Source organism: Puma concolor, chromosome B2, assembly GCF_028749965.1.
Source record: "Puma concolor isolate L17-30 chromosome B2, mPumCon1.1.hap2, whole genome shotgun sequence".
Classification (NCBI taxonomy): domain Eukaryota; kingdom Metazoa; phylum Chordata; class Mammalia; order Carnivora; family Felidae; genus Puma; species Puma concolor.
Window position 1 is genome coordinate 135,799,074 of NC_141671.1, and position 23,535 is coordinate 135,822,608.

Genomic DNA, 23,535 nt, shown 5'->3' on the forward strand with positions numbered 1-23,535 from the left:
CAGTTACTTTCAAGTCTGAGAACCGAAGAGTCGGTCCATTACCTAGAGAAGATGAAACCAAAACATAAAGCAACGTGTAAATTGTTTATATTCCTCTTCCCAAGGGGCTGAACATAGTGCCTGGCACAGTGCTTGTTGATGGATCATTTTATCGTTTCGATTCATTCACTGATTCAGTAAATTAGTTTCGAGATTCTTCTAGACGCTGCCCTAAACCCTGAACAGTGAACAAAACTTAGAAAAATCTCTGCCCTTATGGACCTTATACTTTAGTTGGGGGAGGGGACTAAAACAGACACGAGTTACACGCCAACTATTTTAAATTTCATTTCTCTTTATTTATTTCTATTTTCTTGTAACTATTTTTGAGAAAGAGAGAGAGTGCGTGTGCATGTGAGTGGAGGAGGGCAGAGAGGGGGAGGGACAGAGGATCTGAAGTGGCTCCTTGAAGATAGTAGCGAGCCTGACGCAGGACTTGCACCCTTGAACCCATGAACCGTGAGATCATGGCCTGAGCCGAAGTCGGACGTTCAGCCCACTGAGCCACCCAGGCGCCCCATTTGCAAACTGTTTTAGGTGATGAGAGGTGAGGAGGAGAGAGAGTAGGCAGAGGACGGGGGTCAGAGACTGTGTGTGCCTGAGAGGTTGTCATTGTAGATAGGATGTGCTTGGGAAGCAGGGTTTCGAGTCCCGGCTGCGGCAGGTGGGGGAAGAGCCCTGCGGGGCGGAGAGAGGAGCCAGCTCCAAGGCCAGGCTAGCTGGTGGGCTGGAGGGGAAGCCAGGTAGCCGGTGTGGACAGGCAATGAGCCGAGAGGCTCCAGATGGGGCACGGGAGAAGGGGGGGGGCACAGGTGCCGGGGGCCTTTCAGTTCATGGAGGGGGGAGCGGGCTGCGGCCTTTACTCTGAGGCAGACTGGAGGCTTCTGAGTAGAGCGGCAGGATCAGACTTAGGTTCAAACAGGATGTCTCCGGCTGCTGTGGTTACAGGGTTCCTGGGGTGAATGGGAGGCAGCCGCGTGTTTGATTTCCCAGTGTAAAAGAGAGCTGTTGACTTGTGCTTTGCCAATGGAAAAACACAGCCCATCCTGACAGAGTCAGCATTAAAAATGAGGGGACTCTTTAAGAGACTTGCTAGAACTATGTTCGTGACTTTTGTTTTTGTTTTCAGGCTTCCCCCCCCCACACCCCACTATGTGGCAATTAAAATAAAAATGTATCTAATCCACATCACAGAGTAAAAAGTGAAATTGCTCTTTTTTATAGAGCAGGTGAGAAGCCTGAAAAAGTTTGAGTAAGTGAGGTAGACATGTGACTAGTCTAGAAATCTAAGAGCATGGGATAGGAAGGAGGGGACTATGTCCCAACAAACCCTGACCTATAAAACTGTTAAAAGAAACAAGATATGGCTGATAAGTACCTAAACACGTTCATTCTTCAATAGAAGTGAATTGCTCTGTAAGAAAAACGTTTATGGGGGAGCCTGGGTGGCTCAGTCAGTCAAGTGCCCGACTCCGGATTTCGGCTCAGGTCATGATCTCACGGGTCCCTGTGAGATCGAGCCCCACGTCGGGCTCTGTGCCGCCAGTGTGGAGCCTGCTTGGGATTCTCTCTCCCCGGCTCTCTCTGCTCTTGCCCCGCTTGAGCTTCCTTCCTCTGTCTCTCTCCAAATAAATAAACTTAAAAAGTATATCTTAGAAATTTTTAAACATTAGATGTCATGAAAAAGGCAGTGGTGATGTTAGTAAATTCTCAGCTTGTGAGCAAATTGGAAAAATGAAAATTTTCATTTTAGTGATAAGTGGCTTGGTAGAATGATGTAAATTCGTCTTAGGTGGTGTTTTTTTGTTTTTTTGTTTGTTTGTTTTGTCCTTTTAGGTATAAAATGCCTGTCAAGTTCACATTGTAACTCTCTAAAGGATGTGGTACAAAGCAAATAATCTTCACTCTCAACCTCCAAGATGTCTTTAATCTCCAAGTAAGAAGAGATCCATTGCTAAGGATGCTTTTTCAGGGATCTGTCATGTTATATTCTTGGCAGTTGTGAAAATCTTCTATGATGAAAATTGAGATCACTTTGAGGGGAAATGATGTAGTTGGGGAAGAACTTTTCCTTCCCAAAGGATTGAAATAAAAGTATGGCCTTCATGTCACGTACTGCTTTATATGGTTGCATCCACAGATGGACAGACACACAGATGTAGATACAGGTAATACTCACCTATGTGCCTGGGACAACAAGAGTAATTTTGTGCGGCTGACATTTTCTTCATCTGCTTTTGCCTGTTACAGGTCAGGATGGGCACAGAATGAAGCCAGCAGATTTTCCCTGTTTACCCCACATTCACAAGTGGGCCTTTGAGTGCCTAAATAAAGGCCTTAGAGCACTGATGGTTATGAGCGTCCGTGAGATCAAGGGGATGGATAAAAGGGCACATGTCAGAAACTAGGTCAGGAAATGCGCTCGAGGAGGGTTAGGGGTGCGCTGAAGAGCTGTTTCTGGATTACTTGGAGTTTTTCCAGGGCAATGGGTGAGCCGGTTTCTCCTTGACTTTGGAAAGAAACGACCCAATTGGTGTCACATGAACGAAGGGCCCTAAAATAGCTTCCGGTAAATAGGAACAGACAGGTTTCTGTTCAGCCCGCCATAACTCATTCCCAGAAAGGGAATGTGCTCGTTTCCTTGGCCTCAGCGTTGCTGTAGTATTTGCTCTTTGACACCACCTGACCTGGCAGCGTTCCAGGTGTGTTTTCCTACTGGTCTCCCTTGGGGATTGAATGGAAAGGATTCAACTGGATACATTCCTGATATATTCAGTGCCTTTCTATATAGTCTTTGTTTCGAGATACTTACTTGCCTTTTCTTTTTTTTTTTTTTTAATGTTCATTTATTCTTGAGACAGAGAGAGACAGAGCATGAGTGGGGGACGGGCAGAGAGAGAGAGAGGGAGACACAGAATCAGAAGCGGGCTCCAGGCTCCGAGCTGTCAGCACAGAGCCTGATGCGGGGCTTGAACCCACGGACCGCGAGATCATGACCTAAGCCGAAGTCGGATGCTTAACCCACTGAGCCACCCAGGCGCCCCGCTTACTTGCCTTTTCTGTCAGGGTGTGAGGAGAACGTTCAGCCTGTAGTGACCTTGGGCCCGTTGCACCACGGAACTTTCTTGTTAATCTTCCTGGTATAAGAATCTTCCATTGGATTCCAACAAGATCCATGACCGTCAACGTGCTAAGAATTATCAGCAATAAGTGGAATAATCAGAAATCAATTCTGCACATGAAGAATCCTCAACCTGGGTTTCCTTCTTCCTCTTTTCTCCTGACTCCCATCCTGCCACACCTCTGCACCGAATCAGCCACCTGGGTAGCTTTTCCTCTTGGAACAGGTTAGGTAGACTGTCTCCTGACTCAGAGGAATTATATTTGTGGTGCCTTCTGCCTGGAAATGTATTTCCCACCCGCTCTCCTCATTCTTTATGTGTTGTTATTTCTAACGATGTATTTCACGTTTGATCGTGTCACTCAGCGGACTCAATTGCTATTGTAAGGTTGGTGGGGCCAGAGACTGAGACTACAATCTCACCATTATATATGAAAATACTGAATGGATGTTATAGAGACCCTCAGGAAGCAAGGAGATCAGCTCTACTGACCTTCCTTCCTTCCTTCTTCCTTCGATGGACACTTCTTAGGTGATCGCTAAGTATCACTGTGATGGTGTTAGGTGCTGAGGTTGCAAAAATGAGTAAGACCCAGTTCCACCTTCGAGGAGTTTAAAGTCTGGGGATAACAACCATGTAAATTAAGTAAAAGTCACTTTTCAAAGATGTCCTGAAATAGAAAATTTCTTTTTTTTTTTTTTTTAATTTTTTTTAATGTTTATTTATTTTTGAGACAGAGAGAGACAGAGCATGAACGGGGGAGGGTCAGAGAGAGAGGGAGACAGAATCTGGAACAGGCTCCAGGCTCTGAGCAGTCAGCACAGAGCCGGACGTGGGGCTCGAACTCACGGACGGCGAGATCATGACCTGAGCCGAAGTCGGACGCCTAACCAACTGAGCCACCCAGGCGCCCCTGAAATAGAAAATTTCAAATATATACAACATTAGCATATTTTAAAGAAGCCCCATATTCCAGCACTACCATTAATCAGTCACTGCCAGTCTTGTTTCATCCATGTCTGCTCCCACTCTTTTCCTCGCCCTCCTTGACTTTGAAGCAGATCGCAGACATCAGGTCATTCCATTTGCAGGTGGAATGTATGATTTACAGTGACGCAGTGGGAAGGTCACGTGCCATTCACGGCCCATTGTGAAGGATGGGCTGCCGTCTGTAGGGTCAGTAGGGCGAAAGCGCGTCCGGGCAGAAGAAGCCACAAGGAGGAGCGTGGATGATCCGGTGCTGCTGCATGTACTGGTTTGATCTGGCCCAAACTGGTGTATGGATAGGGAGGTGGAGCTATGGGAGCAAGTCTATAAAGACAGACAGCTCCAGGTAAAAAGGTGCATGTTTTGTATCCAACAGACCAACGCTGTCAAATCCTCCCTGGGAGACATTTTAAAGCTCTCAAGATTTATATTTGAAAAGTGACAGTGGGCATGGCGCATAGAGTGGGTTGCAAATGAGATGAGATTGGAGAGAGGGTAAGTAGCTGGGGAGTTCTGTCCAAGGCGTGAACACTGCTAGGATGAACAAGGAGAGACATTTTGAGACCCTTGAGACTGGGAGAGATATTAGAGAAGACATGTTATACTAACATTGACTTATGTATGACACATTAGTATAATTTAAGTTATATTAGTCATAGTGACCTCTTCCTTTGGGGGTAAGTGAATGACTCCTGAGAGTCTGGCATCCGTGGAACTGGTGGGTGCTAATCTCTGGAATACTGGAATCAGGAACGAAAGTTTGGGGGGTTGGAGAGTTCACACTGAGTACCCAGGAAAAGGAGGCATGGGCAGCTGTCGGCAGCTAAGGAGGTGGATGAGAGTTTTGAGAACTTATCACAGTATAAGGGGGTGCCCACGTACTTTAGTACAGGCCATCTGAGCAGTGTCCTCAGGCTTCCTAGCCATGTGAATTTTCTTGATAACACCCTGTAGGCATTACCTACCAGTTCTTAAAAATCTAGAACTTTGGCAACTCAACACTGGTTCTATAACAGTGAATGGTTACAAGCATGATGCCTGATGTCAGTTTTGATCAGGTCACCATGACCTCTAAATCTCTCTCTTAGCCTTCCTTAAGTGCATTCCATGGAAATCAACCATGGTCAAATCCAGTTCTGACTCCTGTGTTATCATCCCCCCCCCCCCCCCCGACTCTGCAAGCCATGGCAGAATATCGTTTTCTTAAAATATGAGAAACCCTCAAATATTGTACAAGGCTTAACAACATAACCAGAAATTTCAGGATTGTTGTGAGATTAATATATTCATTTCCAAATGGCTCAGAATATTATAGGTCACTTTTTTTAAACCCGGCATCAGATCCTGACTGGCCAAATGCTTGAGAATGCTCATACCCTCATGATCGTGTGCCGAAGGCAGCCAGAGAAACTGTCGAGTGTGATTCATACTCATCAAAATCTGTGAATATGGTCAGAAATTGTGACTTCATTTCCACCAAACTAGCTCGTTCATTGCCACCCAGCTAGCTCACTCTGCTGTTCTTTCCAAATCTATGATTCTATTAAGCTCAGGGCAGTTTAGAAATGAGAAATGAGTTCAGTCTGAAATTGCCATCTGCTAATTCCACATGCCCATTTTGAGAGTGAATCTATACCGGAATTTTTTTTTTTTTTTTTAACAAATTGTCAACGTTCCAGTCACTTCCCTTCAATTTCAAGTTCTGAAGGTTCCTGTGACATGTTCTTTTGTGCCGATGATAGCTCAGCAAATTAGATCTTCCAGAGTCTTTAATTCCAAAAAGACCTTACACCAAGCACAGTCTAGCAAACCCCTTCAACAGATTTCCATGACTTAACCATATGACTACATTAAAATAAACTAAAAAGCATACTTTGCTTTTCTGTTAATAGTAAACATCCGTGTTTCTTGATTTTACATTGAATATTTTGCACCTAGTGTAGCGTCTGGAGTGTCCTAGGTGTTCAATAAATATTATTGGAATTGATGGGATACTGTATTAGGTATTGATGATTGAAAAGCATATTAATTTTATAGCCTTGATCACTTTCTTCATCATACCTGATCATTAATGTGACATCAGAGATCCAGCACACCGTCCCCATGAGGGATACGGAGGAGGCCTTTTTTTTTTTTTTTTTAATTTTTTTTTTTTCAACGTTTATTTATTTTTGGGACAGAGAGAGACAGAGCATGAACGGGGGAGGGGCAGAGAGAGAGGGAGACACAGAATCGGAAACAGGCTCCAGGCTCCGAGCCATCAGCCCAGAGCCCGACGCGGGGCTCGAACTCCCGGACCGCGAGATCGTGACCTGGCTGAAGTCGGACGCTTAACCGACTGCGCCACCCAGGCGCCCCGGAGGAGGCCTTTTTAATCCCATTTTGTTGTAGCTGCTCCTCTCTATGGTCAGGAAACGGAGTTTTCCTACTTAGACCGAGCTTTTCAAACTCCTTCTGAGTTGATAACTAGGGATTCCTAGTTTGTGTGAGATTCTGGCAGTACATTTTTTAAAAAACGTTTATTTATTTTTAGAGAACGAATTGGGGAGGGCCAGAGAGAGAGGGAGACACAGAATCCAAAGCAGGCTCCAGGCTCTGGGCTGTCAGCACAGAGCTCGAGGCGGGGCTCCAACCCATGAACCGAACCGGGAGATCATGACCTGAGCCCAAGTCGGATGCTTAACAGACTGAGCCACCCAGGCGCTGCCACTCCCCCAACCCCGTGTCCATTTTTAATGTAAATAGATACAGTCTACATTAATAAGTACTTAGAGTTGTAAGTAGTTTATAAATAATTCTGTCAAAGATGTCCCATGCCCTAGTTTTTGTTGTTGTTTGGTTTTCGTTTTGCATTTTGTGTGTGTGTGTGTCTCTGTTGGTTTTGTTTTTGGTGTTTTGCCTCAGGCCTTTGAAGGCCACTTCCTTAGAAGCAGTTGTTGAGAGAGTGCCGGGAGGGAGGGAGCCTCAGTGCTGCCTGCCTGAGGCCTTCCTTCCCCAGGGCTGGGTTTATGCTAAGCGGAGACCTCTGTGCAGAATAGTGGGGGCCTCGGGCACCAAGATTATATTTGCCAAGGCAAGAATTAGAGGGCCTGGCAAGGTCTAGGGTGTTCTGGAGAGGGGGAGTGGAAATGTGAAGTCAGCCCTCCAGCCACCTGCCACGTGGGTGTGCCCCCCCACCCCCGCCCCCCAGGGCTTTTCATCACCACCAGCATGACCTAATACGGTCCCTTTCCTGTATGTTTTTGGTTGTCCTGCGTAAAAAACTTCTTCCTGAGACAAACTGTATTCCCGCCCAGACCATCTGCAGAAATGCTAGGAGCGACATACCTCAGAGAAAAATATTCGAGATCATGGCATATTCAGTGACTCTCTCCACGAATGACATGGCAGGATGGGGGTAAGTGAGCTAGTGCCGGGAGCGACCCCTCACAGATGCAGTGAGGCCGAATGAGGAAACCAGAATTAAAGTCTTTTTTATGGCAGCAGCAATTTCACCAGAACGTTTGCTGAAAGCATTTATCACCTCCAAATCTTTAAAGAAGCTAATTAAGGAAAACGCAGAGGGGCGCCTGGGTGGCTCAGTCGGTTAAGGGTCCAACTCCCGCTCAGGTCATGATCTCACAGTTCGTGGGTTCCAGCCCTCCAGCCCTGCATGGGGCTCTGTGCTGACAGCTTGGAGCCTGCTTCCGATTCTGTGTCTCCTTCTCTCTCTGCCCCTCCCCTGCTCACGCTGTCTCTGTCTGTCTCTCAAAAATAAATAAATGTAAAAAAAAAAAAAAAGAATGAAAACGCAGAGTGAAAGTCATTCAAGAAATCGGGCTGCATTATTGCAGTGATTTCTTCCAGCGGACTTAGCTTGTCGGGGACTGAATACTGATATATTCAGCTCCACCCCTCTCCAGAACAACAGGGAGCAATGTAAATAGAACGTATAATTTATATTATTCAAAATGTATATATACTTATTATTATAGACCAAAAAAGGTAGAGACACTAAATAAATGAGCCAGGAGTCTGTTCTCTTTCTTCCCCTCAACGTTGGGGATTCAGAGCCACACTTGGAGTTTTCCCTTGGGGCTCTGTCTTTATAGATACAGAAAATAGCAGGATTACAGGTTCATTTGCATTCATTTGCATGCGATCTGCATACAACAGCACAGATTACATTGTATTTCCGGGTGTTTTCAGGACTTTTGTCTTCTTTTTTTTTTTCCTCCATAAGCCTGTCTGGATACCCTACACCGTAAACGACATCTGGGAAAGAGGAGAGCAAAAATAACCAAAGTTAACGATACAAATGCTTTCTGTTTTCATAGTACTTTGAGTTTTTACATTTTCCAGAGACAGAAGTACGTTGGGATAAAGATCAGAAAAGACTGCTAAGTCAGTCGTTACGAGAACAGTGCTGCTTCTTTTCTCCTTAATTGCGACAGCAGTCCCCCCCCCGCCCCCATCTGAGTTGTTGGGTACAAATGCCCCATATCTCTGCATTTTTATGTTGGCTGCATAAAAGATGAGTGTTTGGTGTGCAGTGGCTTCGTGGGAAGATTGCACAGGGTCCGTCTTCTGTTGACCTGCCCCTGGTAGTGAGACCGCCGATCCAGTTTAAATCCATACCAATTGAAGTGGATGGTCATATGGGAAAGATGCCGTGGCCTGGTTTTGCAGGAAGAAAAGGAAAGAGAACTTGAATTTGCATGGGTTTTCTTCCTTTTCTTTTCTTTTTAGCTGCGTATGGGGAAATTCTTACAAAAAGATCGGGTGACACACTTTCATAATTTACTTAAATTCTTTGGAGGAAATAAGATTTCCCCCTGTTCCTAAACTTGAACCCATATTCCTTCAGCCTCACGCATGAGAACCAAAGGCGAAAAATAAGAAATGAGACAAATTAGGCGAGCAATGACTCTAGAGCAGAAACCTTGAACACCTTAAGAGAAATAGAAGTTTAAAAAGAAATCGATTTCAGTATTTTAATAATTGTATCTATTAGAATAAGCATAGAGAGCGTTTACTATTTTGCAACTTGAGTGCCTCTTGACATGAGCGCTGTGGGTGTTGGGTCAGACATAACCTCACATTCCAGAAAGAAAGATGCACTAGGTGTGGTGGTATTGACATCAGCTACATTGGTTAAATTCCCTACAGCCTAATCTGGAAATATTTTGATGTTTTTATTTTTTTTAACATCTGTTTTTGAGAGAAAGAGACAGAGAACAAGCAGGGGAGGGGCAGAGAAAGGAGACACAGAACCTGAAGCAGGCTCCAGGCTCCGAGCTGTCAGCACAGAGCCCGACGCGGGGCTCGACCCCACGAACCGTGAGATCGTGACCTGAGCCAAAGTCGGACGCTTCACCGACGGAGCCACCCAGGCGCCCAGAAGCAAATGTTTTCACCGAATAGGTCTGCGCTATCTCAAGAACACGTTGGGCGGAAATGATGCCAAGGTTTCCAGATAGTCCGGAAAGAGCATGGGTTTTGAGTGGAGGAAGAGAACATCGTCTCGTGGTTCATTGGTTCCATCTGATTGGGGCGAACAGGATTCCTTCCTGGGGATGGCAGACAAGACCTACTTTTTAAAATCCCGTTCTTTTATTCTTTTGCCTCTCTTGGCACTTACATCATCAAGGCTGCCGAAAGTGGAAATTTTGGGGACTTACTGCACATCTGGAAAGTGATTTGGGAAAACACAGGGGCAGCTGTGCCATGCCGCTCTAAATCATAGTCTGCCAGGCCTCAAGTCCGGGTTGGACGTTGCCACATGCTGCAGGGTGTGAAGTGTTTGCTGTCTTTGGCCTGGGTTGAGTTGAACAGCTGCCTTTTTTCTCATATATTTTCCAGGCCCCCGCGTTACTGGGGAATTTGGGGTGATCTGGGCTGAGGGATAGGGACTTAAACTCCAGTGGCAAAAAACACCGCTGATCGGCAGCTTGGAAACTTGAGAACCGAACAGTTGATGTTGAAGGTATTGCTAGGAAAAAGGAGGGGTGGGGAAGTGATTTGAAACAAAGCTATGTAAATAATGGCTTACGAACTTTTTTGGAGTGGACTTGACTGATCCAAGAAAACCGGTGATCGTGTTAAGTTGTACGTTTCAGCTGGCTGTTTTTTGAGAAGGTGGAATTCAAGATCGGAGTGCCTTGGCTAAAACAGTACAATTCTTAGTGCCTCTGTGATGGGGCCGGGCGGAGGGAGGGAGAGAAATTTTCATTTAAGAACGGCAAGCTATAGGAAAGTGTGTAGCTGTAATCTCTAGGGGTTTAACAAGTTCACTCAGGTATTAGAAGATACAGGTTTTGTAGTTGGTCAAAGGTGACAGGTATGTTTCCCTTCCTGGATGGATGAAGGTGGAAGTTTCTGGATGGAGACAGGATAGCCTCATACTCTTGATAGACTTGACATAACTCTGAAGGGCCCCAGGACTTCAGGGGCCCCAGCTGTTGTGGGCAGTGGCAGAATCCAGGTAGTAACTCGTAAGAATGGGTTCTCAGGTGGTACGGCTATAAACCCTGTTCCCCCCACCTTCCAACACGTGCTTTGAAGGGAGCTCCTGGGTCCTTCCCAGTATGTACCGGGGGCGGGGACTAAGCAAACATGAGGATCTTGAAGAGTAGGGGGACCATGAGGACTTTGTTTCTTTGAAGTTTAAGCAAAAATGCTGGGTTAATAGAAGGCAGCCGGCCCAGCAGCTGTGGACTCAAGCCCATGCTTCAGCGGGCACTTTGCTCCCCTAGTCCTGGCTGTGAGTAGTAGTTGGTGGTCAGAACTCAGTTCAGGTGTTGGGCCTGAGGTGTGTGTGGGGTGGGAGAGGGCCTGCTCCGAGGGGAAAGTGGTCGTTGTAGGAAGCTGCTTGCTTCTCTCTGGCTCCTCTGGGCCTCGCAGGCAGTGGCTCTCAGCTCCTTCCTCATCAGGGCCGACTGGGGAGCAGAGGCGAGGTGAAAGGCCCTGAGGGCTGGGCTGGCAAGGCGGGGGTTTATTTTTTCAGCTGGGTGATGGGGCGGCATGGGGGATTCTCGGAGGAGGGGAAGCAGGTCAGATCTGTTTAGCAAGGTCACTTCAGTGGCGGGGTCGATGGCAGATTGGGCAAAATGGGGAAACATGAGAAAACCCGCCAGGGGGTTGTGGGTTTCCATGCTGTGGCCCACGGGGGTACATGTCGTAGGGCCGAGGCGAGTCAGGACAAACCTTAGGATCATAATTTGATTCATCATGCTAGATTTCAGAAACCTCACTTTAAGATACTCTGGCTTGGCTTCCTCCCTCCTGAGTGATTCTGGTTTCAGGCAGTTTGCTGACGGCAGGAAAGCAGAGACCAGCAGCAGGCTGACCACCTCTGGGCCTTTCCTCAGAGGCCTAGCAGCAGATTTCTGCCTTGACCGATATTACTTCCCTCTCGGAAACTTGACGGTAAACGTATTGAATAGGAGGCTAGGCCCCCAGAGCCTCCGTGTCTGTCCAGCTTGTTGTCTGAGACGGACCGACGACCAAATGAAGGAATGACTTTTGCCCAGACATGTTCAAATGCTCAAACGTCTCCTTCCTAGATCTGTCCTGGGGACTTGGACACGATTACCTCAAAGGAGAACATTTTCTTGGGGTGGGGAGGAGGGAGAGGTTTTTTTTTCTAAAATATCATTTCTTTTCATTTCTGTTTCTCCTGTACGTGGGTTGCATAAGATCAGTGAGTGCAGACGCGGGATAGAGATGCTCGCTCCGACCCAGGCCTCCTGACAAGGCCTGAAGGTCTTTAGCGGAAAGGCTTTGGGAGAACTCTTACTTCCCCAACCCCACCTGCATCTGAGTGTGTTTGCGTGTTTAGACAGGGCTGTGGACCGTAAAATGGAAAGCGTGTGCACCTTCTAGGCTCCCTAAAAGTTGCGTTTCCTTGGTTGGCTTGGGAGGGCCATTTATTCTTACCAAAGAAAGGACACGTCGGGAGGTAAACAGGGGAGGGCAAATGTCTTTATGAATGAACGAGTGAGTAGAAGAAATGGCATAACTTACAAATGTATGCAGTGTGTGTCCTCCGTGTGTACGTGTTCAGACACGCATTCAAGGCCTCGACTGCCCTAAAGGAAGACTATAGTCTGAAACATTCTCTTGTAGTGAACATGAGTAGCTAAGCAAGTTTTGAGCACTTACTGTGTGCCAGGTGGACCCTGTTACTTCACCGCTTCTCCTTGAGAGATAGGTTCCGTACTATTCCAGTGTTACCGGAGGTTATCCGTCCAGAGGTTATCCGTACTATTCCAGAGTTTCCAGAGCTTAGGAAACACGCCTCAGGCCCCTGAATTGTGAGCGGCCGCGGAGCTGAGTGTGAACTCAGGAACGTGGGCTCCGGAGCGGCTGCTGGGGCCACAGACCTGTTTCTTCTTTAGGTGAATTTGTTAACGTGTGTGCTTCTCGCTTGTGTACTTGGAATAACTCAAGGAATAGGGTTTTTTTTTTTTTTTTTTTTTCTTTTCAAGGGTCTCAGGGAGGCACAGGTGTGGTTCGGCTGCGGCGTCCCTCACGGGTCCTCCGCCCTCCGCTCGCAATCAGAATTCCCAGGAGTGGGGTCCTGGCGTCGGGACTTCTCAGGAGGCTCTGGTGCAGCCACGGATGGGGCTTCGGGGAGCCTCTTGCCCGGACAGTGCCTCTTCTGAAGGCGCCCGCCTGGGGGTTTCTTAGCCCTGCCAGGCGGGCAGAGGTGTGGGTTTCAGACCGCGGCCTTGGCCGCGGCAGTCCTGGGTTGGAGTTCTGCCTTCTTTGCTTGTTAGCCCTAGACCCGGTGGGCACTCAACTTCTCTGAGTTACTGTAAAGGCGAGCACATAGTTCCTGTGTCCCCCGTGTCCAATGCTGTCCGGAGGATTTGGAGGTGGCGCCCATACTTCCCACTTAACGAATACCGGCCGTTCTTACTGTAAATGCTGGGGGGAGGGGCACCAAAAGCTGTAGGTCTTCGTGCCGGTGGACTCACCGCCTTTGTTGTTTTCCTGTTTTTTTTTCCTGCTGCCCGCCTCGCCCTCAGGACGGCTCCCTGGGAAACATCGATGACCTGGCGCAGCAGTATGCAGACTATTACAACACCTGTTTCTCCGATGTGTGCGAGAGGATGGAGGAGCTGCGGAAGCGGAGGGTTTCCCAGGACCTGGACGTGGTGAGTGGGCGGCACGGGGAGGACGCTGCTGCCCGGCGGGGCCGCTGGGTGTCCTGCTCCCGGTCCATCGCCCCCTCCCGAGCCAGCACCCCCACCCGGTCCAGCGCCCCCTCCCGGTCCAGAGCCCCCTCCCGGGGTCCGGTCCAGCGCCCCCTCTCGGACCCTCTGACCGGCTTCCTTGTGCCTGGACCGTCTGTCTGCAGGCTGCTGCCCTAGTTTGGGGTAAAAAGTTCAGGTCCCAGAGGATTAATCACCCAGTTCTGTGACCAAATAAATGCATATTGGCTGGGGCAGCATGACCGAATATCTGTATTCATTAAAAGGCTAGATTTTATTTTTTAACTTAAGCAAAAGGAATGTTTTTACTCTTGGCCAGTGTACGCTACATTTTCATGGACTCTAAGCCCAAAGAATGTCGAGGGTAGGTCTTTCCTTCTGTCCTTTGCTCCCTTCCTTTTCTTTTTCTTTTTTTTTTGAAAAATAAAATTTAAAGCAGCCAGAAACCACCCTCATCTCTCACCTGGTAATTAGCATGCTGGTATTTTAGCAGATCTCTGCTCAGTGTGTTTTTATATCAGCAATATAATTCTTGCCTTTTTATTTAATATTTTATTATAGTTCCTCCATGTCATTAAGACCTCTTCATAATCACCGTTTTCCACGGCTCTGCTCTCTCACTGAGGTGTCGAAATTCATTTGGCTGTTTTTGTGAAAACCTTTATGTAGGATTAGTGCAGCATTTAAACTTGCATTTGACAGATAAGTAAATAACTAGCTTAGGTCTCTGTAATCTACATGTGTGCTAGGGTTTCCAGGTAGTACATTTGCTGCAACAGATCTTACTGAAGCTTCTGCATTTATTAATTTAAATTTTCATCATACATCCGATTTGGGTTCCTGTGGTTCGGTGCTTTTCAGATTGTTTTATTTCACTGTGGTGACCCCTTCAGGAAGGGGAGGCAGAACTCTCCATGTCTCCACATCCAGGTCAACTCCTGTTTGATCATCTTCTAGATTTTGGAGGGGAGAAGGGGCCTCTATGGATCTGTTGTGAATAAGATTCTCTCTGCCTTTAAAAAAAAGTTTGAAAACTGCTGATTCACTTGTATCCTTTTTTTTTTTTTTTTTTTTTTTTAATTTTCATAAATCTGCTTAGGGTAGGAATTTAAAAAAAAGCAATAATTAAGAAACTAAGAACAGATTGTTCTTTAATTAGTAATTCCTTTTATGTTATAAAGGACCTATTATATAATGGACCCAACAACTAGTTTAGGCACCTCAGTTATTCTACAAAGGGGCGTGATTCACTTCTACAGTAAGACTCTGGCATTCCTGTGTATTTTAATTTCTTTCCCTAATTCAACCTAAGTGAAGATTCCTTAGGTCAGGAGTAACAGCATATGACTGTCAGATAATTATTGATTCTTTTTCCTTTTTGTTCACCGAGTTGTTGGCAGTGGTGGTAAGAGTATAATCGAGTTGATTGAGCCCGAGAGGCATCGGTTGGGAGCCAAGAGCCACTGTCCTGGGAGCCTGACTCTGTGGCCCAGGCAGGCACAGACGACATCATTGCAAAGGCCGTCTTTCTTCTAACTTTGTCCTCTGGCATGTGTGAATGGCAGGGTTGTTTCCTTTTTTTTCAAATATTTTTTAGTGTTTGTTTTTAAGAGAGAGAGACAGAGCACAAGTTGGGGAGGGGCAGAGAGAGAGGGAGACGCAGAGTCCAAAGCAGGCTCCAGGATCCGAGCCATCAGCACAGAGCCCGATGCGGGGCTTGAACCCACAAACTGTGAGATCACGACCTGAGCCAAAGTTGGACGCTTAACCGACTGAGCCACCCAGGCGCCTCCCCTCCCCCCACTTTTCCTTTTTTAATTTTTTTTTAATGTTTAATTTTGAGAGAGAGAGACAAGTTGGGGAGGGGCAGGGAGAGAGGGAGCTGTTTCCTTTTCTTAACAAAAGTAACCTCACATGGGAGAAGACTCGGTTAAAATTAATTAGGCTCTTCTTTTGGGGCATAGTTAATGAGAAAAGACTTTTGGGGGGGCAAGATGGCAGCGGAACGACGACGTAAAAGTTGCGCTGAACTCTTGGATATTGTAATTTTGACTTTGAACGGTAGCCCAGTAGCATGCTTGGTGGCTTCCTTTTGGAAGAAATGGTGACATTTGCCATGCGAGGAAAGGATTGCTGTGAATTGGTAGGTGATCCCCTGCTCTTGCCAAAATTCTAGCTGGTTAAGAGTTGGGGTCCCCATAATCCTTGCAAGGTGTTCAGGAACCTCAGAGGGCAGCGTCTAGGTAGGGAAGAAAGCCTGTTTGGCAGTGGGGCAAATAACTTCCTCCCAGTTAGACAGATGGGCCTAATTTGGTGTGCTCGATTCCAGAGCTGCAAAAGACAGTCGGGGGGGGGGGCGGGGGATCCCTCCGGATGAGCTTAATTAGTTCTCATCAAAGGTGCAGCAATGTGGTAGTGGGTAAAATTGATGGGAGCTCATTCGAGCCAGGCTGGAAACTTCATTCACTCCATAGACTGTAGTTTGGGAGAAAAGGAAGATCCCAGATGGGCACATTCAGGTTCTCTTTCTATGAAATCGCAGGCAGGTTGCAGAGGTATAGGGGAGCTCGTAGACCGCTGACCGTCAGGTTAGATGCCACGCGTCCCGTGTGTCATTTGCGTGCTTCCGGAGTCTAGAAGTCCATGTTAGATGCGTCTTAAGCTGTTTTGAGGTCATCCGTCATTCATTCAGGCCGGGTATGCAACCATAGCTACATATTCAAAGTTCCCTCTCCGGGTGGTTAGCTCATCACAGACTGAGTCCTGATGGGAAGTCATTTTCTTGGAAAGCTGTCACTTTCACTCCATAATGCTGCCTTTTGCTGCATTATTCTATGGTTTTTATTCATTTTATTGCATATTGTTCCACCTTCAGACAAGTAGACCAATTCCTTCCCTGCTCTCTCAGCTGTTGGTGCAGCTTTGGGTCTGAGGGCCTGTGACTTACTACTTCCTTTCTGTGTCAGTAAGCAGTCCTGTGAAAGCTGAATCGAGGTGGCTTGGGAAAGAAATAATCCACCAAAAGCAGTAAGAAGAATACATTCGGAGCCTCAAGCATCTTCTACGAAAATAAGTAGCATTAAGTTTGTTGTGTCTGCTGTAGAAAAAGCCATTCTGAGGCAACCTTGAGTACTGGGAGATTTGAATGATAGGTTGAAACAGCTTATGACTTTGTTTCGTTTCAGATTCTCTGGGTGAATTTTGGCAATGGAGGGAATATTCAAAGATAGAGTAGACATTTAGATATCCGTGTTTGGCTTTAAAAGTCGAAAAATGTGTTGTCTTTAAGAGCTAATTACATGTCAACTGGAGAACAAACCAACCAAAAAGACGCCCCTGCCCACAGAGATGCTTGACTTAACCCTGAAAAATATAAGGTTTTGATAATTATGTTAGTAATTAACTTTCTGGACCGGATACCAAGCTACTTTTCCAGGACCTAATCACCTGGCTCCCAACTAGAATAAAGCACTTACTTGATAAAGTGTTTTTGGGGGCCAGTTAGTTTAGATGAAGGCAACAGAGAGTACAGATGGGTGAAAATTCAACAGTATAAACAGGGATTATGATTCAAATTTATAACTATGGAGAGAGTTTTTATTTAGCACCAAATGGGCCCTAAAGGAACGTATGTCTGGACCACAGCCTTTGCCTCTGCTGGGGATTGGGACATTAGTGCTTGTGAACAGCAGGGAAGTTGCCCATATTTCCACACATTTGGCACATCCCTGAGCCCTGTGTGGTTTTTTGGCTGGGCGAGTCTGCATTTGGAAATGATACGGCTTTCCAAGTCCATGATGGGCCCATCTCTAGTGATGCTAAGCCTGACATCTGTCAAAGTGACACCGTGTCCAGGAAAGGGATACAGGCAAGGTGGGCGATTATTACTGGCCATATCAACTTCCTCGGCATCTGTGAGGTTGAGTCTGCTTGGGTGTTGACAGAAAACAGGTTTGTGTGGTTGCTGGTGAGGCATAGCCCTGATGAAGGAGTCCCTACCTACAGGGGGACCCTGTGGACGACGTCAGCCAAAGCCCTCCTCAGGCTCTGTGCCAGATCATCATCACATCTGTGTGTGAGCCAGGAAATGGGAGTCCAGGTAAAGACTTTAAGGACCAGGCACGTAAATTAAAACGTTGCGTCATAGAACAGAGAAATGTGACCTCAAAACCATTACCGATGGTGCAGGAGCCATTCTGGGGTGTCATTGTTGTTCCTTGAAGTTTATTGAACCTTTCCAGATGTAATTCTGGACTAAGAGGCAGTAAGAGTGATATCTGTCATGACTGTGGTGCTTGTCGGGGCTTCCTCAGACTATACCAGCCCAAGCCTAAGCCCACGCGGGAGTCCCAGCCCTTGTGTTTGCTACGGTGGCAAAGGGTGTGAGAAACACTGGTGGAAAGAGGTGGTGGCACTTGGGGCCCAATTCTGGCTTTTGTTTTTAGCTGGCAAATTGTGTAACCTCTCCAAGCCTCAGTTTCCCCATCTATAAGATGGGGGTAAAAATATCTCCTGAAGGTGTTGTAAGAATTAAATGAGAAAACTGCCGTAAAGGACCTGGAACATCATTGTAAGTGACCTGTAACTGTTCGTTTATTTCCTTTTCCTTCTATTCCTAATTCAAACCCCCCCGGAAACACTGAAGATTATCTGTTACTTACATTTCATTAATGGATATTCATATGATTGCAGAGAGTCTTTTTAGTGTTTTTTTTTTTTTTTGAGAACTAAACAAATATAAACATCATAATATATCACACTTCTGTGGCTCTTACCCAGCTTCTACAGTTTTTAGCATTTTGACGTTCCTACTTTATCCTTACTCCCCACACCCACTTGACTGTTGTAAAATTTTTGAAGTTCTTCGAGAGGTTAAATTTGCGTATTGAAATGCACCAATCTCAGCTCTACGATTTTGGCAGGTGGATGCATCCACGTCATGCACACTCAAGCATGATATAGGACGTGGTCACCACCCCGCAAAATTTCCTTGTGGCCCTTCCCGGCAAGTCCTGGTTTGAGGACAAAGATTTTTGTCTGTCTGTCACTTCTGTATTCCAACATCGAGAAGATTCATGCTGTGTAAGAGGTGCGCAACAAGTATTTAAGTTCGTTTATGTCTGTAATTATTAAAAATAATGTTTTAATGTTTATTTTTGACAGGGAGAGAGAGAGACAGACAGAGACAGAGATAGTGTGAGTGGGGGAGGAACAGAAAGAGAGGGAGACACAGAATCTGAAGCAGGCTTCAGGCTCTGAGCTGTCAGCACAGAGCCTGACCTGGAGCTTGAACCCACAAACTGTGAGATCATGACCTGCGCTGAAGTTGGACACTTAACCGACTGAACCACTCAGGCACCCCATATTTTTAAATACATCTTTTTAAGTTGATTTATGTATTTTGAGAGGGAGGGGTCGGGGCAGAGAGAGAGAGAGAGAGAGAGGGAGAGAGAATCCCAAGCAGGTTTTACACTATCAGCACAGAGCCTGATGCAGGGCTTGAACTCATGAACCATGAGATCATGACCTGAGCCGAACTCAAGAGTAGGATGCTTAACCGACTGAGTCACCCAGGTGCCCCCATTTTTAAATATTTTATGAACATCAAGCCTGTATCTGAGATTTTGCCTTTCCAGAAAGACAGGTAAAAGATGTTTTCCCCATCAACAGAGAGGTCACAGTTTTTGTTTTTGTTTTTTAAGTTTATTTATTTATTTTGAGAGAGAGCAAGGGAGCTCATGTGAGTGGGGGAGGGGCAGAGAGAAAGGGAGAGAATCCCAAGCAGGCTCCATGCTGCCAGCGCAGAGCCCAACACAGGGCTTGATCTCACGACCTGTGAGATCACGACCTGAGCCAAACTCAAGAGCTGGACGCTTAACTGACGCTTAACTCACCCCTAGAGAGATCACAATTTAGTGGGGCCGTTAGATAAGTAAACAGACTGTTAAGATGCTGTGCAGGAAGAAGTACAGAGAAAAGCCCTGACTGAGTGTAGGAAAGTCCCAGAAGGCTTCCCGCACGAGGCGATACCCAGGCACCAACATGAAGGACCCAGAAGATTAACCTGATTTGGGGAGGGGGGGGTGGACGGTGCGGAATAACTTAAGGCAGAGGTCACAGTTTTCGCAAAGGTCAAAAATGGGGAGGGAAGATGTGGCGTTTACAGGCAGTTGCAGGAGGTTTACTGGGGCTGAAACCTAAGGTAGAAATGACGGGGAGGAAAAGATTCATGCTCGTCTTTCACAGGTCTTTGGATTAGTAGTAATATAAAAAGATAGGAGGTTCTCGTTCAGCACTGTTCGGAAGACAAAACAAAAATAATTTCCATTGCACAGCGGTTGACTGGCTGGGTCAGGGTGAACTTGTGCTTCCCCACAGACACGCAGACTTCGTCCAGTCTCTGGGGTGGGGGAGTTGTTGTTTTATTGTGACGGCAAGGCGTGTGGAAAACAGGTTTCCCGTGCCGCCTGAACATTCCAGAAGATGATGACGGAAAGCGAGGCTACCCCCACCTGAGGCCGTAGCTCACAGGCGTAATGAGGGAGGGCTGCGTGCCCAGGAGCACGGAGGTTCAGAGAGCACATGTGCCCCCCCCCCCCTGCAACCCCGACTCTCCTTTCCACAGCAGGGGAATGCGGTCTGTGTCCCGAGTGTAAATATCCAACCGCTGAAGCTCGACTGTTGCTCTGAAAGGCATTTGTTTTTGTTTTTGTTTTGTTTCGTTTTGTCTTCACTGACATTATTTGCCAGCTTTGGGCTACTGTTAATTTGCAGATTGCAGTCAGACACAGTGGGCATTAGACGATGAGTCTGAACTACATTGTGCTGTGGGATTCACATACTCGATGGCAAAATACACTGAGGCATTATGCCTTAAACCACATGGCCGCACAGGGCCCCGCTCTGCTCTTAACAAAGTCACATTTGTAGTCAAATGCCCAGCCGCAATTGAGCGTTTTTTTGTGCCCTGCACCGCGTTAACATGGATGGACATAAACCGATCTCTCGGCTGCCAGATTTGATCTTGGCCTCCGGTGCTGCTTGTAATTTAGGTGTTCTTCTATCCTTTTACACTTAGAAAGCTTTGTCCACCGCTTGTATAATTTATGGGAACAGATTAGATGGGTTCTGTGAGATGGGATAGTTGAGAGGCCTTCGTCAGGGTTTTCAAATAGGGATCAGCTTCGTTTTTGCTCCTGATCATTTAGAAATGACTATTTTTGTTTGTTTGCGTCTTACGAAACACAACATGCCCAGGGCTTTAAAAGCCAAAATAGGGGCGCCTGGGTGGCGCAGTCGGTTAAGCGTCCGACTTCAGCCAGGTCACAATCTTGCGGTCTGTGAGTTCGAGCCCCGCGTCAGGCTCTGGGCTGATGGCTCAGAGCCTGGAGCCTGTTTCCGATTCTGTGTCTCCCTCTCTCTGCCCCTCCCCCGTTCATGCTCTGTCTCTCTCTGTCCCAAAAATAAATAAACGTTGAAAAAAAAAAAAATTTAAAAAAAAAAAAAAAAAAAAAAAAAAGCCAAAATAGCGTCTTGCTCAAAATACGAATGTTTGCCAGAAAGGGAAAAACGTCTGAGCTTTGTGGTTATTTTCACTTACATACAAGAGCGAGAATTCCTACATGTTAATCGCACTGACAGGAACTAGGGAGAAAAGCCAAAGAATTAGAGTAAAAGAGGCCACTTTGATGGCAGAATCAGGGCTTGGGAGGGCTTGGCCTGGGTTTGGGAGGGGACGGGAGCATTCCTGTTTTTGGAATCAGGACGTTTCCAAACGTCCTGTTGAGTGAGGCCCAGGCCGGGTGCCTTTTTGGGGCCCTTGAAATATCCACACTACGTTACCCAAGCCGCAGTGCCCCGTACATGTTTACATTTAACAAGTAAATGCTTTTAACTCGGAGGTTACAGTATGATTTATCTGTGCCTATCACAAGGGAACTATAGGCTATTGAAACGTGAATTTACAGCACACTAGAGGCACTGTGGTCTTGCCTTCAGACAAAATGTAAAGGAGTGTGATGAATGTTTGCCTATTTTCAGGGCCTAAGTGGGTTTCTGTGGCTGTATCTACAAATCCTTTGACGATCACATCAGAGGTCTAAGTTTGGGGCCTCTGGTGAAGACTGGCCCACCTGCCCTTCGTGGCTCTGTTTAGGGAATAAGGAGTGTTGAGCATCTGAAATGGGGTTAGAGAGATAGGGCAGGACCCAGACAGGAAGTCACCTGGGGCAGGGCTGTGAGCCTTTGCTGGTGTTGCCACACACCTGACCTTGGCCTCCTGACCGGTGAGTCCCTCCTTTAGGCCAGTCTCTCATCTCAGCTCCCGTGCACGGGAATGGCTAAGGACAGAAAGAATCGGGCCCTGCAACACCTAGTGTATTGATCAGAGCCGCTCCATTTTTTTTTTTTTTTTTAAGTTTATTTATTTCGACAGAGGGTCTGGTAGGTAAGGGCAGAGACAGAGGGAGGAGAATCCCAAGTAGGCAGAGAGAAGATCATTACACCCATTTCAGCAGTGTGTGTGTACGTGTGTGTGTGTGTGTGTGTGTGTGTGTGTGTGTGTGTAATTTTAATCTGGAGCTGCCTTTCCTTCAGTTTGGGAGTTTTGAGAATTTCATAAATAGAAGAAAGTAAGATCATACAATATTGAGCTAATGTGTTCGGTACAGTTAGTTCAGTTCCTCTTCTGGCCCTTCAACCATTTGATATCTGTAAGGACACAAACTAATCTGATGGCTTTGGAAAATACATCTCAGTTTCTTTTAATGTCCCACTATATTACTTAAAAGAGAACATCAGTTTCTTTTTTTTTCTCCCTTTAACGTTATTTATTTATTTTTGAGAGATATAGGGTGCAAGTGAGTGAGGGACAGAGAGAGAGGGAGAGAGGGAATCCCATGAGGGGAGGGAGGGAGGGGGAGAGAATCCCTCACAGGTTCCACACTGTCATCGCAGAGCCTGAAGCGGGGCTCTAGCTCACTTGATGCAGGGCTTGAACTCCTAAACGGTGAGATCACCACCTGAGCTGAAATCAAGTGTCGGGTGCTTAACCGACTGAGCCACCCAGGCACTCTGAGAACATCAGTTTCTACTTTTTTTTTTTTTAAACCTCCTGATGTAACAGCAGTCTAGGTATTAGAAATAAAGGCAGAAACTGGTGGAACTTAATCAAAAATAAATCAAGGGCAAGTCCAAACCAGATTGGAAGCACATCATGAATATTCGTGAACATCTGGATGTGTTTGTGGGGGTGTGTATTATTTTTTTAGTGTGCGACGGCCGAGGCCTGGCTTCTTAAGAGAGATGCCAAGAGGAAGATGATTGCAGCTGTGATTTCAAAGGGTTATTTTTGTTTGTATGTGGATGTCCTTTCTCCCTTAGGATGTGGGTTTCACTTTTCCCGTATATTCCTTTGATCTCTTTCATCTTCTGGAATCTGTTCTGGTATTTTATCTGAATTCCTTATTGGAGTTAGTCATTGGATTCATGGAGATTAAACCTTTCTTCCTAAAGGAGAATTCTAGCTTAAGGAAAAACTTACTGTTTAATGTATTTTTTAAAGCTTATTTATTTATTTGCCCCAGCGTGCAAGCAGGGGAGGGGCAGAGAGGAGGAGAGAGATTCCCAAGCAGGCTCTGTGCTCGATCCCACGAACTGTGAGATCATGACCTGAGCTGAAATTGAGAGTTGGATGCTTAGCCGACTGAGCCACCCAGGTGCCCCACTGTTTAATATTTTTGATGAATCTTTTAAAGGCCGGTGATGTTAGGATAATTATCAATTAAGGTCTTCTGCATGGTTGATCGCCAGTATAACTTAACATGTGTCAAACTCAGAGTACTTTATCTGCTTCACTACCTAAAGGAATGTCAATAACTAGAAAGAGTAAGTACAGTATGAGGAGGCCGTAATAATAATTATGTTCATAATCAATAATGGCATTAAAAAAATTTTTTTTAATGTTTTATTTATTTTTGAGACAGGGAGAGACAGAGCATGAACAGGGGAGGGTCAGAGAGAGAGAGACACAGAATCTGAAACAGGCTCCAGGCTCCGAGCTGTCAGCACAGAGCCCGACGCGGGGCTCGAACTCACGGACCGCGAGATCATGACCTGAGCCGAAGTCGGCCGCTTAACTGACTGAGCCACCCAGGCGCCCCAAATAATGGCATTTTAAAAAGTACATTGGT

The 23,535-nt window shown here is 46.3% G+C and overlaps 1 protein-coding gene and 1 long non-coding RNA gene across 7 annotated transcripts in view; one reads left to right on the forward strand and one right to left on the reverse strand.

Moving 5' to 3' along the window:
• The window catches only part of SASH1 (SAM and SH3 domain containing 1), a 336,056-nt gene that overhangs the window by 170,855 nt on the left and 141,666 nt on the right, over nucleotides 1-23,535 (forward strand). For all 6 annotated transcript variants that reach the window (XM_086708085.1, XM_086708087.1, XM_086708086.1 and 3 more), the window contains exon 2: nucleotides 13,160-13,288. In XM_086708085.1, the coding sequence (XP_086564211.1) occupies nucleotides 13,160-13,288 (129 nt within the window). The remainder of the gene's footprint in view (nucleotides 1-13,159; nucleotides 13,289-23,535) is intronic.
• LOC147581278 (uncharacterized) lies at nucleotides 8,072-13,168 on the reverse strand. Its single transcript, XR_015251630.1, has 2 exons — nucleotides 12,291-13,168; nucleotides 8,072-8,402 (listed from the first exon to the last, which is right to left on the reverse strand). It is a non-coding gene; the product is annotated as an uncharacterized LOC147581278 (long non-coding RNA).